Genomic DNA, 17,153 nt, shown 5'->3' with positions numbered 1-17,153 from the left:
AGTTAGCAATTCGGACTGAAATAAGGAAAACTGGGTTATAGTAGCGATACTGGAGGGCAACTCATCCCGTTCTTTTATTGACAAGATACATGTGTTGACACTTATGAGAGGGTAGTATATTTTTCCAGACAAGCCAAACTCTTCATTGAGGTTAAATTAACAACTTTTAAAATAACCTTAGCTGTTTTATGCAAAGGTGAAATTATGAACAGCAAAAGGAGAATGTGCGTTGTTATCAGGAATGTGGCATCACAGTATAAAAAGAACTAAGGCTTAGCCCTTGCTGTTACAATACAAGAAATCTTTGCGTACCTTAGAGAACGAGGAACCGAAATAAATGTATTTTCTTCGCTCGAAGGGAAATGCTTTGCACTTTGTGTTAGGGATGGCATCAAGTAACCTGCATGTTGCAGTGTACTGCCCCTTCATCGTTGCCTGCTGTGGCCACCTCGTTCTGTGGGATTGTGGTTGAGCGGCTGGGGTTTGTCGAACGTGCAGGCTGTGCTGGCACAGCTGAGTCCCCAGGAGTGCCTCCTGTCTGCCACTGACGCTCGCCGCTGCCCTGAACTGAAGGCCCTCCTGGAGCGCTCGGGGGCGCTGGTCACTGAGGCCAAGCCAGGTGGGGCAACGTTTCGGCCTCTCGCCCATCAGCCGCACTTCATTGTAGCTCACCAGCTTTCAATGCTGGTGCTGACCTCAAGTGCAAGAAGTCTTGGTGAACCCACTTTTGCACCCTGGTTGCTTCAGTGAAATCTGCTAGGCGTGTACTATATGTAAAACTTTTTATTTTTTATTTATTTATTTCACAATACTGTGAGCCTTTCTCTGGCTCTGACAGGAGTGGAACAATGTAATAAAGAACAGGCGTGGTGTTCCGAAGCATTAAAACAAGAAATACAGGGCTCTTAAATCACGTCCTCAGAAGAGTGCAGAGCTGTGGATTCAAACAATAAATGACTCGTGATGAAAAATAATTGGTTAACAACAAAATTACAACATTCACTTTTTTTTCAAACAAAGATTCAACACCAGCAACAAAATCATCAAGAGACAAATCATTCATATATTGGCAGGGCAGGTTATTTCACACTTCTATGGCTTGAGGGAAAAATGAAAATTTGAACAGATCACATCTTGCAGCAAACGGCCCTAAGCACGTGTGGTTGAACGTCAAGGAAAGCTTGCATTACTGGATTCTGTGGAATGGGGGTAGATAGGTGTGGTAAAAATGGGAGTTTGTCCTTGTGAGAGAGAGAAAGTGCATGCAAGGAGCAGTGCTGTACTAAATAAAAAAAAAATGGCGTCCATCAACTGTGGGAGTGGGGGAGGCAGCGCCACTCTCTGTCATTGGATAGACGTGGTGGGATACTTGAGAAGAGCCATCTTTCACCTGCAGTTTTCTCATTGAAAACGATAACAGTAAAACCTCGTTAATTAACATGGCAGTGAGCTGAAAAAAAAAGAAATCTCAGTTATTCCAATTCCAAGTTATTTAATGGCCCCCGAAAAAACTGGCAGAAACTGTTCACATCGTAGTAAATTTGTTTGGTGAGAAGCTGGTCACTGGGCGTTTGTTTTGGAGGTGAAAACTGTGCAGCAGCGATTTTTTTTTTTTTTTTGTCAGTTCCGTCAAATCCATTACTATGTGCACACTGTCAGAAATGCCGAAACAAAATTGCTTTGAAACAGTAAGGGCCTCGGTGGTTACTTTTGCATTGCCATGTGGTAGCAGGGGAGCCTGCTCACAGCAGTGTCATCACATGTGAGGAGGTTTCACTGCATGAACAGTGCACTGCACGCAACGAGCACGCACTGTTGGTGTGCTGGAAGAATGGAGAAATCATGCGGGCAAAGGTGATGGAAATGTGCCTGAGTGCTGCAAAGGGAACATACCTTCCAAACAGAAATGGCAAAAGACCAGTAATGTGCCAGTCAGCATTTGAAACGGTGCTCAACAGGCCTTGGACGACCAGCTGATGTAGCCAACATTGTGGAAGCTGAACTATTTTTGGCCGTGTGACGGGGAGCCCTGCAATAGTTGTGGCATTTGCCATTGTGGACACGTTAGGGTTGCATGGGAAACAATACACCATGCATATCTGGCTTGAGGAGGGGTACGCATTTGAACGATCGCTTGCCATGCCAGTCATACCTCGACACAGGCCTTCTTTGAGAGCCTGTACAATTTAACCAGTGTTGGCCCACAGGCACTGGATTAAAGACCGCCTGAAGCCATAGGCCTGCGTGCACATTGTCCAGGACTGTGTTGACAGTTCAAATTAACTAGGATCTTAACGGGGTTCAAGTGAACAAAGTTTTTCTGCAATAAAGGCAGCACTTCGCAATCTTTAGGGCAAGCTGCTCAGCTCTCGTGTTCGTGCTGCAAAGTAGATGACATTCAGTGCACACAAAGGTGTGTACTAACTGTTTTTCTGTCTGCACCACACTGATGGAGATGTGTTTGCGCTCAGAAAAATCGGTCAGGATTCATTACTTGAGCGTCGCGTAGTTTAATATTTCAGTCATAGACACATTCAAAACAGCAGCAACTGTTTTTAAAGGAAGTCATTTTACTTTGAGCTCAGAGAGATTCAGACTTTGCACCTTGCCCTCTGATGGAGCTTGTGAAAAATTCTCAACTTGGAATCAATGGTAGTTTAATTTGTCCTCTCAAACAGTTTGGCCAGTTTTTTACTTTCAGAAGGTTTCAAGTGTATTCTAAGCCTGGCATGTAAAGAAGGCTCCAGAATATCTCACATCTTGTTCTCATATCCCTGATAAACCTGTGAGAGAGTGATTGCTGGCAGTGAACCAGCATTGAAAAGTGTCGTGGCTTGTTAGTCCTGGCAAGAGAACCCACTGACCTACTCAAGATTGTCATGGTGATCCCTTTAAAAATATTTGTGCGCTTTAAAATATTTGTTAGCAGGAATAGTCTTAATGGCAGGCAGCAACTTGTTGAAGGGGCACATAGTAAGTGAGGGAGGTCCCCCCCCCCCCCCCCCCCCTACAACTGCCTTGTCCAAGCACTGCCTATAAATCTGCTCTTGACTTGTGAGCTACTTCAGCTACTTCCGACTGTTTATTCTTTCGTTGTGTGCAGTGTTGTGCATTCTCCTCTGCTCATTTTTGGTGTTCATCCCACCTGCAACACTGCCACAGTGCTCACAGCTGTAAAGGCACAGCACTTTGGCTTGGGCTTCTGTCATTGGTCTGTCCTGTGGGCTGGTAAAGCGAACTGTGACTTGCGTGTCTTACGTTTACCTTGGCATGGTGCCGTTTTCCACTGCAATCGTGGGCCAAGAAACTGCCCTTGTCCCATGCAGGCGACTTCAACTCGAAGGAAATCGCCCAGGACCTGAGCTGCCTGCTACAGCCATCGCAGCTGCCGCAGGGTCAGGCGTCCATGCTGGGTGAGCATGGTCATCCTCCTCTTGCTCGGTGGGATCAGTGCAGCCTCTACGAAATGACCAAAAACATGCTCATCTGGGAAGTGTTTAAGGGGGCACGTGGCTTTCAACCCCAACTTTCTTATATTTTGATGGATTTTGATTGATATTTTTCTACACATTAGTAATGCTGTGAAACTTAATTGCACAAAATTTTCAACATCATATCTAGAGAAGTTCTCTTTATACTAAATTAGTATTTTTTCTCTCTCACGCTTTGTGAAACACCTGCAGAGTAGACAAAAAAATTCAGGGGGCGCTTTGGCTCTCTAAAGTGCTGCAAGGTGAAAGCCCTTCCTGGCGAACTGTTTGACGTTGACTGCGAGACTGTCTGTGCTGTACTAGTGCTTTATTTGACTGCACACTTTGACTGCTTCCTTAGCATGACTCTCTCTCTGCTTCGATGAGTTCGGTTGTATCCATTGCTCTGTTCGCAGTTGTGAGGTATGTAATGTGGTCACCCACGGACGCCTTACGCCCCCTGTCAGAGCGGACAACTATTATATTATTTGTCGTGTGCTCCAGAAAGGGGCGTTAGGCATCCGTGGGTGACCACATTGCTTAGAATCCACGCACTCTGATGCCATAACCATTTCGACCAACCGAAAAGCGTGACACCTCTGCTGACAACCTTCTGTCAACAACGATGAGGCATTAAAGGTGTTGAGGTATTAGCGGGGTCGCAGCGGAGCACCCGACAGAGACGACCAGCGTGGCAGGCTTCTAGTTCCGGACTGCCCGTGCCGGGCGTGCGCCACGAGCACGCGCTGTCCGTCTTTATTTTCCTCTAGCGCGCGCTGTAACGCCGATCTCAGCGCCGGCGCTTTATAGCGACGCCGGGCGCTATAGGGCCCCCCACCTAGACGGAACGGCGAAATGTACGCGCCGACGGGGCAGAGATGGATTAGCCACAGCGGCTAGCAGGTCTGCAGGTGGGCCGGCAATATCTGAGGGGAGCTCCTGGGGAGGTGTCTCGAGGTACGCTGGTTTGAGTCGGTCGAGGGAGACGACCTCTTGACGACCATCGAGCAGGATTGTCGCTGACTTTGTCGTCCGGATGAGGACGCGGTACGGGCCATCGTATGAAGGGGTAAGAGGCGCCTTTACAGCGTCTCGCCTGAGAAAAACGTGCGTCGAGGAAGCAAGGTCCGGGTGCACAAAGACTTGATGGGCAGTTGAGCGAGGCGGCACTGGGCGCAGGTGCTGGAGACAGTCGTGTAGGCGGTGAAGGTATTGCAGGGGTTGGGACGAGGGAGCCGAAGGTACGAACAAGTCTCCGGGAAGCCGCAGGGAGGTACCGAAGACGAGTTCGGCCGCCGAACAGCCAAGGTCACGACGCAGGACGGCGCGTAGGCCTAGGAGCACCATAGGGAGGTGGTCTACCCAGTGCTCGCGATCCAGGCGCGCAGTAAGGGCAGCCTTGAGCTGGCGATGGAACCGCTCGACCATGCCGTTGGCACAGGGATGATGCGCGTGTGAGCGTGGTCGGCTGTAGGTGGCTGCAAAAAGGTTGTTGCAGTGACAGGCCGTGCAGCTGAGACTGCGACATCAGATGGCTGGCTGGCAGCAACAGGCACAGCTGGTGGTTGGACAGTTGCTGCACTACTCAGAGCTTGGGGTGCGGCGTCTTGGGCAGGCGGTGTGGCCGCCGGGGTAGTGGGGCTGGTATGTGGCATATGCTGCGGTGGCGGCAAACTCACCGCAGAGGCCTGCAGAGCTGTTGGCGGTACTGACGAGGTAGAGGGAGATGCCGGAAACCTCGGCACGGCTGCGGCCGCAGAGTCGTCCTTGGCTGCAGGAGGCTCTGGTGACAACGCCACTGAAGCGCAAGGAGGCAGGGCCAGAGACGCGGGTAGGATAGTAGTGGGACCAGGGCGCGAGGCGGAGCTCGTGCGGATCCCACCTGGTGTGGCGTCGAGAGAGAGAGCCGGGCTGGAGACGCTGGACGGGAGTGGCGGCGATGCGGCGAGGGGCTGCTGAGGCGGGCCGGGTTCTGATGAAGGCTGCGTGGGCGCGAGCGAGGCCGGTGCACGGCCAGAGGCTGGCGGCGGCGAAAACGGGTCCGCTGCGTCGTAGAGCGGCGGCGGAACGTAGTAGGCGCCGAAGTACACCAAGACGGCCGCACGCAGCTCATCGTATGGCCGGCCGCCGAAAGCAGAGTAGGTGAGCCGACGCAGGAGGTCGGGCGGGAGGATGTCGCAAAGTACTTCGTGTTTGAACGGCTGGATGGTGATGCCGTTCAGGTACATCGCAGCCTCCAGTTGAGCGAACCACCCGCCGACGCCTGCAGGCCGGAACGCCGGGAGCGGCGGGTCGAAACTTGGGTGCTGCCAGTACGCCATGCTGGAACGCCGCTGAGATAGAAGGCACGGTTCGCCAGGTCACCACTGTTGAGGTATTAGCGGGGTCGCAGCGGAGCACCCGACAGAGACGACCAGCGTGGCAGGCTTCTAGTTCCGGACTGCCCGTGCCGGGCGTGCGCCACGAGCACGCGCTGTCCGTCTTTATTTTCCTCTAGCGCGCGCTGTAACGCCGATCTCAGCGCCGGCGCTTTATAGCGACGCCGGGCGCTATAAAGGCTTTCGCCTTGAAATGTGAGAGAAGACTCATTCTATCTATGTTATCGATGCTATATATTAGGGGTGTGCGAATAGTGGTTTTTTGATTCGAAGCGAATTCGAAGCGAATAGCAATTTTCTTCGAATAATTTCGAAGCGAATAGTTCGAATAGTACTTCTGGCACTAAAAAGAGGCTGAGTGACAGTAGGCATTTCCAAAACCATTTATTTTCCCAACACACGATGCCATTACACACTGCACTGAGGTTTTATTTAAAACCACACTTCAAAATTTTAAAACCTAGAGTGAAGAACAATTTTTACTGGCAATTTATACTGGAAGAACAACTTTTACATTCCCAGACTTGCATTCCCTCGAGCAAGAATAGAAACGGCTGTACAAAACTCGCGGCGCAAGCGAAACGTCATTCGCACCGCTCGCGCGTCCTGGCAAAATTGTCCCCGGTAGTACTTCCGAGCAGCACTCAGCATCGCGCTCCATCAAGAATGCTCTCAGCCTCCAACGTATGGGAGTGCCCGAGTTGCGGCGACGGAGTTCGGCACACCACCGAAGATGGCTCAATGCCCTGATTACGGTGGCGTTCCGTTCCCATCAACGCGCAAGCAGTCAGAATAGCAAGAAAAGACGCCAGTCGCAGATGCCGAGTGTTAACGGCAGTAATCCTCCACGGGTGCACAATAAGCTTAGCGTTATCACACGCTAAAGGCACCCTTCCCATTGACGTAAGTATACACTTCGGCGACATCGAGTCCCCGCGCTGCCGCTGAATTTTTCGCGCCTCCGCCGGTAATATGATTGCTTGCTTGAAAGCTGCCGAGAACGGTGTACGCATGATTCGTCACCTGATTGGGTGAAGCGATAGCGCGGTAGGGCTGCGTGTTTATCTTCGCATCTGTCCTATCTGGTAATCTTTTCCGCAACTCTAACGGGAAAAAAAATCGAGAGGCGGTGGAGCGGGCGCGGCTTCGGTGCTTATCTGATCTTCCAGCCAGCGACCGCCGCGGCGGACGCGGTTGTTGCGTTGTGTGACGCGCGTCTTTTTTCGTTTTTCTTTCTTTCCTCTTATCTTTGAACTCTCCTCTATCTGCATGTGACAGCGGTGGTGGCTGGGCTAGAGCCAGTCGGCAGGCCCGTACACTTTCCTTTTCATCCTTCGCTCAGTCGCAACAACAACAGTAAACTGAGGTTTCTTGTTTTGAAGCTTAGCCGACTGATGGCTGTGCTCTTCCTTCTTTGCGTCTGCCTCGACACGGTGGCAGCGACGCGGCTTATGGCAGCCTTAGTGCAGAGGCTCGGAGACGGCCAGAACACAGGATCTTCCGCAAGAGAGCATCGCCCTCACCTTTATTTCGTTTGTAGCTGGGTTCGCACCCCGACCTGGTTGTGATTCGTGTATTGACTGACCCCCCGAGCGTTGAAAGCGCGATAAAAATAAGCCATCTATGCGGCAATACTCGGAACTGAAACCACATAAAGCAAGCGGGCAAGCGCCCCAGAAACACTATTCGCGCGAGGCGAATACTTCGAAATTTCGAATACCGAGAATTCGGTTCGAAGCGAATATCGAATACCGTGCTATTCGATCGAATATTCGAAATTATCGAATATTCGCACACCCCTACTATATATGGTTATGCATTTCTGAATGCATGCTACATGTGCTGACATTTTTGGATTTTTTCTCTGTGACATGCTTTTGATTTTGTAATCGTTTACAAAGCAGTTGGCACAGACCTGTCTAAACTAAGCAAGATGTCAGACAAAAAATCTATAATTCATCAAAATAAAAAAGCAAAATTGTCATCGCATAGAGGGGAGTTCTGTGAATGCAACAAAACGAATGGAGGGTACAGAATAGACAAAACAGTCGGGAAGAAATATGCTGCATAAGGTGAGCAGCTAGTTGCATAACTGGAGTGGAGAAAAACGACGATTTTCTTAGCATTTCCCTGAATGCAGTGCCTTTGTATTTCACGAAACAATTTCTTACAGTTCTTCGTGATTTCAGAAATGAAAGTTTGTTGGGAGAGCATAGAAAACTAGGCATACAAAGCAGATACAATGATTTTCAAAAACCGATGTTTTGACCATTTTTTGGGATTTGAAAGCTATGTCTCCCCTAAGATTCCTCGTGGTTTCTACACACTAATGCAAAAAAAAAAAGAAATTGTAGCAGTGAGAGCATGCAAACGAAAGTTATTCAACTTGCAGAATTCAATATAGAAAGATCGGATGAAATCTCATTTCACTCGCCCCGAGCCAAGGTTGGGTGCCACCAGTCTCAACTGTTCTTTTCACACGGGCAGCAGAAGCTTGCGTACCACTGTTGCCTGGTGAGGGCAGCTTGTAGCCGTGCAATTTGATGGTACCGGATCTCTGCTTACACTTGCAAGTGACAGGGCAGGTGTGAGTGAAGGGAGGGACCACAGCAGGGCTCCCAGATGCCAGCGTGCAATCCGTTCAGAGTTGGCTTTGAAAAGCTTAAAGGTGCACTGAAGAGGAATCTGAACTTGTCTTTTTGCCGCGGGAACTCGATCTACACGTTCCTAGCATTCTTAGAAACTGCGACTTATTGCCCTGTATGGCCGATTTCTCTAATTAAATCGAATTAACGGCCGGCTCCCGCCCTTTTTTTTTAATTCTGCCTCGTACGGTGGGCGGAGTCGACCAACGCGTGGAGTGCCTTTCACCCAGTCCCGTGGCGGCTTGCCGCTCTGCCATCGGCGGAGTAATACGTAGTAGTCCGTAGTAGCAAATAGTCTGCGCGTATTTTTATTTCTGCGGGCTTATTTTGCGGCTATATTATCTGCGAATGAAACTATTTATTCACGGAAACCTAAAAAACAAAATAAAGCCAAAGCAAAGCCTCCACGGAGCTGGCTGAAAGGAACTTCACGCGTTGGTCGACTCCGCCCATCGTACGAGGCAGAATTAAAAAAAAAAGGGCGGGAGCCGCACGTTAATTCGATTTAATTAGGGAAATCGGCCATACAGGGCAATAAGTTGCAGTTTCTAAGAATGCTCGGAACGTGTAGATCGAGTTCCCGCGGCAAAAAGACGAGTTCAGAATCCTCTTCAGTGCACCTTTAACCCTGTCCCCACCTACCCCTCTCCCCAGTCCCACCCCGCTCTCCATCTCCTGTTCTTTTCTTTCCACATTCTTGCCCATGGTCTCTGTTGACCTTTTATTTTTTAATCCCCCCCCCACCGCCACCACCACCACTGTTCTCTTGGTGTCGGCAGTTTGAACAGCAGTGCTCTCTTCAAAATGGAAAATGTTGTTCTGATTTGTTTTCATTTGCTTGTGGTATTCTTTTCAATTTGTTTCCTAAGTGGAAAAGCTTACAGTACTCAGACACAATGTATTTTCCATTCTTTCAAGGAATTAAGTGTAATACTGGATGCCCAATTAATTAGAAAGGCAGTGCTCAATTTGCTTGGCACCTCACTTCGGCTGCCAAGAATTGCTTCTACGTTTCGCCACCATTGGCCTGGAGTGGGTGTTTCCAGTGTAGAATTGAGCATTAAGTGCTACGATTTTGTCAGTTTGTAGGGCATTGAGGCACCAAAGCAAAGTCAAGAGAGAGAAGAAGTGGGGAAAATTGAGGGACGTCATGGCTCTTGCTGAATGTTTTAACTAAACTGTAGCCTACTTTAGCCGGTCTTTATTTGTTTTCAGTCGCATCTAAGCAAAAACAAAGTCAACAGCTGGTTTACAATCTAGACACACTGTCTTGTATGGCTTTATAGCCATATGGCTGCTTTGGGTAGATTCCATTGAGCAAACACTCCCTTATTACTGTCTTATGAAATGATTCTCTGTATAATGTTAACTCTGTTTACATTTTTTTATGGTTGATGTCGCCTCTGCTTAGCGGTATTGGCAGCAGCAGCAGGTGTTCTCTCCCTCTGGCTGTCTTCCCAAAGTGCCGTTTCAGGCACTGGTATTGATGAGTTGTCGTTTCTCGCTTCCCTTGCAGCTGAGCTGGACCTGAAGGTTGCCATGGATGCCCTTGCAGCAGTCATCAAATTTCTCAATGTGAGGACTCCTGTTTTCTTTTGCTTGCATTGTTTTGGAAGAATATACGTGCAGCTTGCCGTTAGTAAGGTAATGGTAAGGGCATTGCAGAGTGCATTGTTTTGGTTGCAACTCCGGTGCAGCTGACGTCAAGCCCCGAGCACCTGGGATGTCTTCGGCTGTGCACGTTCGACTTTGACCAGTTTGTGCGCCTCAACACAGCTGCCATCAAGGCTCTGGGTGTGCTGCCAGCTGACGGAGATGGTAAGCCACGTTGCTTTCTGCATTTTTAAAGTCTGAGAGAAAATTTCTTGGAAATGCTGCTAAGGTTGCAGAGCTAAAACATGTCATCTCCCTCCACAGCTGAATGTAGTTGCCAGTTGAAATGAATAGTTTCTTCTGAGAAAATATTACTCATAATACAGATAAACCTGGATATAATGGAATGAAGTCAAGTCCACAGTTTTTCGCAAGCCTCGAAGTGACAGTGCAGAACGGAAGCCAAAATGAAAGATGAATGGAGGTGAGATGACCTGGCACACTTTCACAGTAAACTTCCATTACTCTAAGTCGTAAACATGGAGAAACAATTCACGATCTCATTGGTAATGCGACAGCAGCAGCAGCAGCTGCCACCATCTCTGCTGCGGCTCGTACGATGCCGCTATGTGTGGGGGTGGGGAAAGTCCTAGTGGTGGGATAGTCAGAAGCTCCCACCCATTCCCGCGTGTCCCCTCTCTCCCTCTGCTCGGCAGCCGTTGCCCCGGAAAACAGACTCTGCTTCTGTCGTGCATCTGTTATCTGTAACTGTGTGTGGCACATGCAGCGTGCACATGTCAGATCTCTACGCCGAGCACATGCGAGTAAAAAGGCGCCCTCCCTGCCTTTCCCACCAGCAAGAAAGCTTCACCTCGAGAAAGCGCGCTCCCGTTAGCCAGTTTCCCTGACTTTTTCTCTAAGGTGAACGAAGCAATCTTGAGGGGGGGGGGGGGAGCTTTTTTGCGTTGAAGTGTTGTAGTTTTTCTATCCTCAACATAGCTGCGCGGTTGCCCTGATACTGTACTGTTTTCTATGGTCGATGTGGTTTGTGGCCGCTGCAAAAATTCTTTTTAACAGACGTATACGTACATGCGAAGCAGTTAGTCTTGAGCAGATTTTTTTTTACATTGGATATCATTGGAAACCAACCCAGTGGTCTCGTACTGTTCATCCTATCTGAGTTTGTCGTTAGGGTGGAGTACTGTGTCTGAAAAACTGAATACCAGCAATTCAATTTGTGTATCAAACTACTCAAGAACTTACTATAGTTGGTTGCTGTCATGTGTATTCATAGTGCATATTTGTGCACCCCAAGATCAGAGGTAACAGATGCATAGCCTATGTATACAGTGGATGCTTGTTTAGCGTCAACAGAAGAAAAAATTAAAAATCATAATCGACGTTCAAAAGGCACATTCCACTTTTTTAAAACGGCATTGCAGTGATGTACTGAGCGCAGCACTGTTGGCTTGTGGCACGCAGGTAGCAAGAGTGCCTCCGAGCCAAGCCTGCTGCGTCTGCTGAACCGCTGCCGCACCGTAGGTGGCCAGCGGATGCTGAGCCAGTGGCTGCGGCAGCCACTCTGCGACCTCAACCGCATTGGTGAGCCACTCTTTCTTCTCTATATTGGATATAGTACATCTGATGAAGTGCTGGTCACCCCTTTCTACCGCAGAAACATGGTGTTGTTTATTCGCGGCTCATAACAGATAGCTCATTGTCTAGTTTAAAGCAGACAACAACATTGAGGTTGTCATTCTCACACTGTGTAAATGTGCTGCAATCCTGAAGGACCTGTAAACTAGGTAATCACTTGCGGGACATTGAAGAATACAGAGTCCTCAAGCATGACAGGCTTTCTTAAAACCACAAAGCAACTGGGTGACCTCTGTAAACAGGTTCCAAACACCACTTAAAGGGGAGGAGACACCAAATATTTTGTAGGCAACAACTGTATAGTCACTGTAAAGAGTGTGCAGCAAATCGGTCCAGTCACACGACATTCCAAGGTTCGATGTGCAATTCGTGAGGGACACTGTCATACGCCTTGGCAATGTCTAGGAAGCGGCCCACCAAGTCCTCGGATTCCTTGTGGGCAACCTTTTTTATAATATATGGTGCCATCTGTCGCTGCGCCTGTCACTAAAATTAGCTGTGGATACGCAGTAGAAGCTGGCAGTTTGTTTTCAACCAGTGCAGCTTGAGGACGAGAGGGGCGCATGTGAAGTGGGCGGATTCATCACCATCAGTAATTTTCCAAGTCTCGGTAGACATCTATGAGGTGTCTACCAGCACTTGTATTTTCTAGGAGGTGAGAATGAGAAGGTTTTTGTACAGAGAAAGATGGGGGAGTTGGCATAAGCTGTACCACACTGTCTTGCTACTCTTCACTGGGGGAGGGGAAAAGAGGAGGAAAGGGGCGAAGCAGAGTAGCAGTGAAGGCAGAAAAGAGGTGCAAAGATATGCAAGCATACAATGATGATACCTGATCACAGGTGTGTGTTGAGACTTGCACTGCTGAGAAAGCAAAGCAACGTCCAAACTGCTTGAATTTTTTAGATATCATCTTTTAACGTCTCCCTGAAATCTGTGAGGTACCCATGAACTGTTGTTCAGAGCCTGCATTTTTCTGGCCACAGTTAAGGCATGGAGGGTGTGTGTGCAGGGCGCCATTAGCACAAGTTTCTTGACCATGCCACAAGTCTTTACATTATGAGGAATGACTGGAATTCCCTTGTGTTTCACTGCATCTCCTTGCAACTATTACAGTTTTGTTTGGGTCCGAAGGTTATGGCAGATGTTGTAGCAAGATGCAGTTTTAAAGATGCATAGTGCATGCCCCAGTGAACACAGCAACATCTCTTAGACATCTACAAATTGTCTAGGTAAGACATGGAAGATGTCTATATGACAGCTAGCCAGATATTTTAATAGTCTATTGAACATCTATGAGAAGTGTTTGCAAGTCACTCAAGACATCTAGAGTTCATCTTGGGAAGATGTTTCAAGACTTATCAAGCTGGTCAGTAGCAGTCTCATAGCTGGGATAACGCACCATACATTTTGGGTTACAAGACGTCTTGGAAGACGATCGTGTACACATCTGTTGTGTCCCCTTATTGCTTTTGTGTGTGTGCGCCCCCGCATCCTCCTCCTAACGACCACTCGCATCCTCCTCCTAACGACCACTCGCATCCTCCTCCTAACGACCACTTGCCCCTCGTCGCACGCTGTCGCCAGATGCCCCCCCATGGTGCGCCCCCGCATCCTCCTCCTGTTTTGGGAAGCCACTCCCTCCCGTGGACGCTTCTCCGCTCCCTCCTTTCTTCGGGCGGCCAGTTCGGCTCCTGCCTCGGTCGACGCTGGTCGCACCCTCATCGGCTTTAAATAAACGAAGTCTTAAAGTACCGTGTGCGTCTTTCGCTGCATTCAACACAGCGACCGGACACGACAGTGGCGACGAGAAAGTGGATTCGACCCGCGCTACGCAACGCTATTGACAAGCCATGGCTACGCGAGGGTTTCCCAATCAGATACCAGAATTCAACGGCTCATCGTGGTCATCGTGGGTTGGGCGCCTTCAGTTCTACTTTGAAGCTAACAACATCACAGACCCAGCCTTGAAGAGGGCCAACCTGCTGACGCTGTGCAGGGAGCAGACCTACGATACTGTCTGCGCCCTTATTCAGCCAAGCACACCAGCGGCAGTGTCTTACGACGACATCGTAAAAGCGCTGCAAAAGCACTACGACCCAAGGCCATCCGAGGTCTACAGCCGGGCTCGCTTCCAACGACGAGATCAACTGGGAGGAGAAACTGTGAGCGCCTACGTAGCCGCGCTCAAGAAGCTTGCTGCCGACTGCAAATTTGGAACGCTGTCGACAACAGCTACCGGGCAGGAGGGAGACGCAGCTTCTTCTGCTAACACCACCATGCTTCCCTTGGACGTGATGTTACGCGACAGATTTGTGTGCGGACTGAGTGACGAGTCACTGCAGCAGCGCCTGTTCGCTGAGAAGGACCTCACATTCAGCAAAGCTTACGACATCGCCGTTCGAGCGGAGAGCGCCGGTCACCAGCAGAGAGGGATTCGCCGGAACACCGAGCCGGTACACCAGACAAGCAACCAGGTGCGCAAGCCTTCTGTTGTTGTAAAATCGGTCAAAAAGGCACAACGCTGCTGGCGGTGTGACGACCAACACAACCCCCAGGGATGTCGATTCCAGTCAGCCACGTGTAATTTTTGCCACAAGCGAGGGCATATCGAAAGAGCATGCATTACGAAACGGAGACTTGCCAAGATAAAGTCACCTTCCCAGCCTAATCACAGCGTCAACGCCTCAGAGAATACGCCGCTATCTGATCTCCATGGAACAACATCAGCAACACCATCTGTGTTGTACGACCTGAACACCATGAATCTCGGCACGCGACCGAAGATTTTTACAGAAGTAAGCGTACATCACCAGCTGATTAAGTTCGAGGTGGACTCCGGCGCAGCCTGTACTCTGATCAGTGAGGACACGTTCCGAACTTCATGGCCATCTGACGCACCCGCCCTGCAACAAGACGACACGCACCTGCGAACGTGGTCAGGACAGAATCTGCCACTATTGGGCTCTGCCAACGTGCAGGTTAACTACAACGGCCAGACCCATACGCTACCTCTGCTTGTTGTGAAGGGCACAGGATCAAGCCTTCTAGGGAGAAACTGGTTTTCTCCACTAGGCGTGATGATATGCGGCATACACCAGACGCCGAGCCAGAACATGGTTGAGCAACTGCAAGAGAAATACGAAAGAGTATTCTCGGAAGAGATTCCAGGAAACGAAGGGCCCCCGGTCACACTGGAGTTGTTGGACAACGCGCAACCCAAATTTCTGAAGGCCAGGCCGGTGCCGTTTGCTCTCTGAGATTCAGTTGAAAAAGAGTTGGACAAACTGGAGCAGCAAGGTGTCATCGAGCCGACGCAGCATTCAGAATGGGCCACACCACTTGTCGTAGTTCGCAAGAAGAACGGAACCATACGCCTCTGCGGAGACTACCGGAGCACCGTCAATCTTGCGACTAAAGCGTCCTCTTACCCGCTACCGACACCTGAAGAAGTATTCAGTGTACTGCGTGGCGCAAGAGTCTTCAGCACATTGGACCTCACCCAGGCGTATCAGCAGCTGAAGGTGAGCGAGTCAACTGCTGAATTATTGGCAATTAACACACTGAAAGGCTTGTACAAAGTCAAGCGACTGCCTTTTGGCGTAGCTGCAGCCCCGGCCATATTTCAAAAATTCATGGAGACAGTGCTTCAGGGCATCCCAGGAGTTTGTGTCTACCTTGACGATGTCATCATCAGTGGCACTTCCACTGAAGAGCATGCAGTGCGCCTAGAGCTCGTTCTCGAAAGGCTAGCAAACGCTAATTTGTGCATAAGCAAATCGAAGTGCTGTTTTGCGGTGCCAGAGGTGCAATTTCTGGGACACCGAATTGATGCGGAAGGCATTCACCCTACCGAGGACAAAGTGCGAGCGATCACAGAAGCACGAGCTCCAACAAACAAGCAGGAGCTACAGGCTTTTCTCGGACTCTTGACGTTCTACGACCGGTTCTTGGAACAAAGAGCTACCGTGGCCAACGACTTATACCAACTCCTTCGGAAAGATGTGACATGGACATGGTCGCCACGCCATCAGCAGTCATTCGATGCCCTAAAAGACCTGATTCGAAGATGTACAGTCCTCCGCCACTACGACGAAAGGAAGCCTCTGCTTTTGGCTTGCGACGCATCACCGTACGGAGTCGGCGCGGTTCTATCGCAAACTGACGAGCAAGGAAGGGAAGCTCCCATCGCCTTCGCCTCACGTACGTTGTCGCAAGCAGAACGCAACTACGCGCAACTTGACAAAGAAGGGCTAGCCATCGTCTACGCGGCGACACATTTTCACCAGTACATTGCCGGCCGGAAGGTGACCTTTATAACCGATCACCGACCGCTATTGGGCATTCTGGGACCACAAAGGCCTATGCCACCAACTTTGTCTCCGCGAATGACACGTTGGTGCATCAAACTCTCAGCGTACGACTACGCTCTGGTCTACCGCAATGGGAGTAAACATCAAAACGCCGATGCGCTAAGCCGTCTGCCACTAGACGCAACTGTTGACGAACCATTTCCACCAGGAGACGTTCTGATGTTCGAAGCACTGCCAGAACCTCCGCTTACAGCAGGCACAGTTGCAGCATCTACGCAGAAGTGCGCAGCTCTCCGGCTAGTTTACACAGCTGTTCAACAAGGCAACGTGCATAAACTCAAAGGGGACAACTTCGACGCTTACCGCAGGCGAGCTACAGAGTTGAGCACCCATCGCGGCTGCATCATATTTGGGTCCCGAGTTGTGATGCCGAGAGAACTACGCGCACAAGCTATGTCTCTCATCCACGCCGGACATCGGGGCATCGTTGCAATGAAAAAGTGTGCCAGAAGCTACATGTGGTGGCCTGGCATTGACAACGACATCGAAACAGTGGTGCGAGAATGCAAGCCTTGCCAGAGCAGCCGGAGCGCCCCGCCGAAAGCTCCTGTCCCAGAATGGGAAAAGCCAGACACACCATGGCACACACTGCACATTGATTTTGCAGGACCAATTGAGGGCTGCACTTTCCTTGTGGTAGTAGATGCCTACACAAAGTGGCTTGAGATAAGGCAAATGGGACAGACGACTTCGGCAGCAGTCATTGACAACCTCCGATCACTATTTGCAACGTTCGGCCTGCCGCGCAAGGTAGTGTCGGACAACGGAACACCGTTTGTGTCTGCGGAGATCCTCAAGTTTTATCGCGACAACGGGATCTCATCAGTTACATCGGCCCCCTACCACCCAGCGACAAACGGACAAGCCGAGCGCTACGTAGCCGAGCTAAAGCGCGCCCTTGAAAGAGATCAGACAGGCTCGCTGCAGCGCCGCCTTGCGCGCTTTCTCTTCAAGCAGCACACGACGGTTCAGAGCACAACAGGCGAGACCCCCTCGAAAATGATGTTCGAGCGTGAAATGCGAACCCAGCTCACAGCCATC

At 50.0% G+C, this 17,153-nt stretch overlaps 1 protein-coding gene across 1 annotated transcript in view; it reads left to right on the top strand.

Annotated features, from left to right (window-relative positions):
* Window positions 1-17,153, top strand: part of spel1 (DNA mismatch repair protein spel1) — an 82,309-nt gene that overhangs the window by 15,645 nt on the left and 49,511 nt on the right. The window contains exons 8-12 of the mRNA XM_089572229.1: window positions 499-619; window positions 3,327-3,413; window positions 10,010-10,068; window positions 10,191-10,311; window positions 11,569-11,688. Coding sequence (XP_089428355.1) covers window positions 499-619; window positions 3,327-3,413; window positions 10,010-10,068; window positions 10,191-10,311; window positions 11,569-11,688 — 508 coding nt within the window. The remainder of the gene's footprint in view (window positions 1-498; window positions 620-3,326; window positions 3,414-10,009; window positions 10,069-10,190; window positions 10,312-11,568; window positions 11,689-17,153) is intronic.

The sequence above is a fragment of the Amblyomma mixtum genome, chromosome 2, assembly GCF_055824585.1.
Source record: "Amblyomma mixtum isolate Tamu chromosome 2, ASM5582458v1, whole genome shotgun sequence".
Lineage (NCBI taxonomy): Eukaryota > Metazoa > Arthropoda > Arachnida > Ixodida > Ixodidae > Amblyomma > Amblyomma mixtum.
The sequence above is the reverse complement of the archived record's forward strand: the minus strand, read 5'-3'. Positions and strand labels throughout refer to the sequence as shown.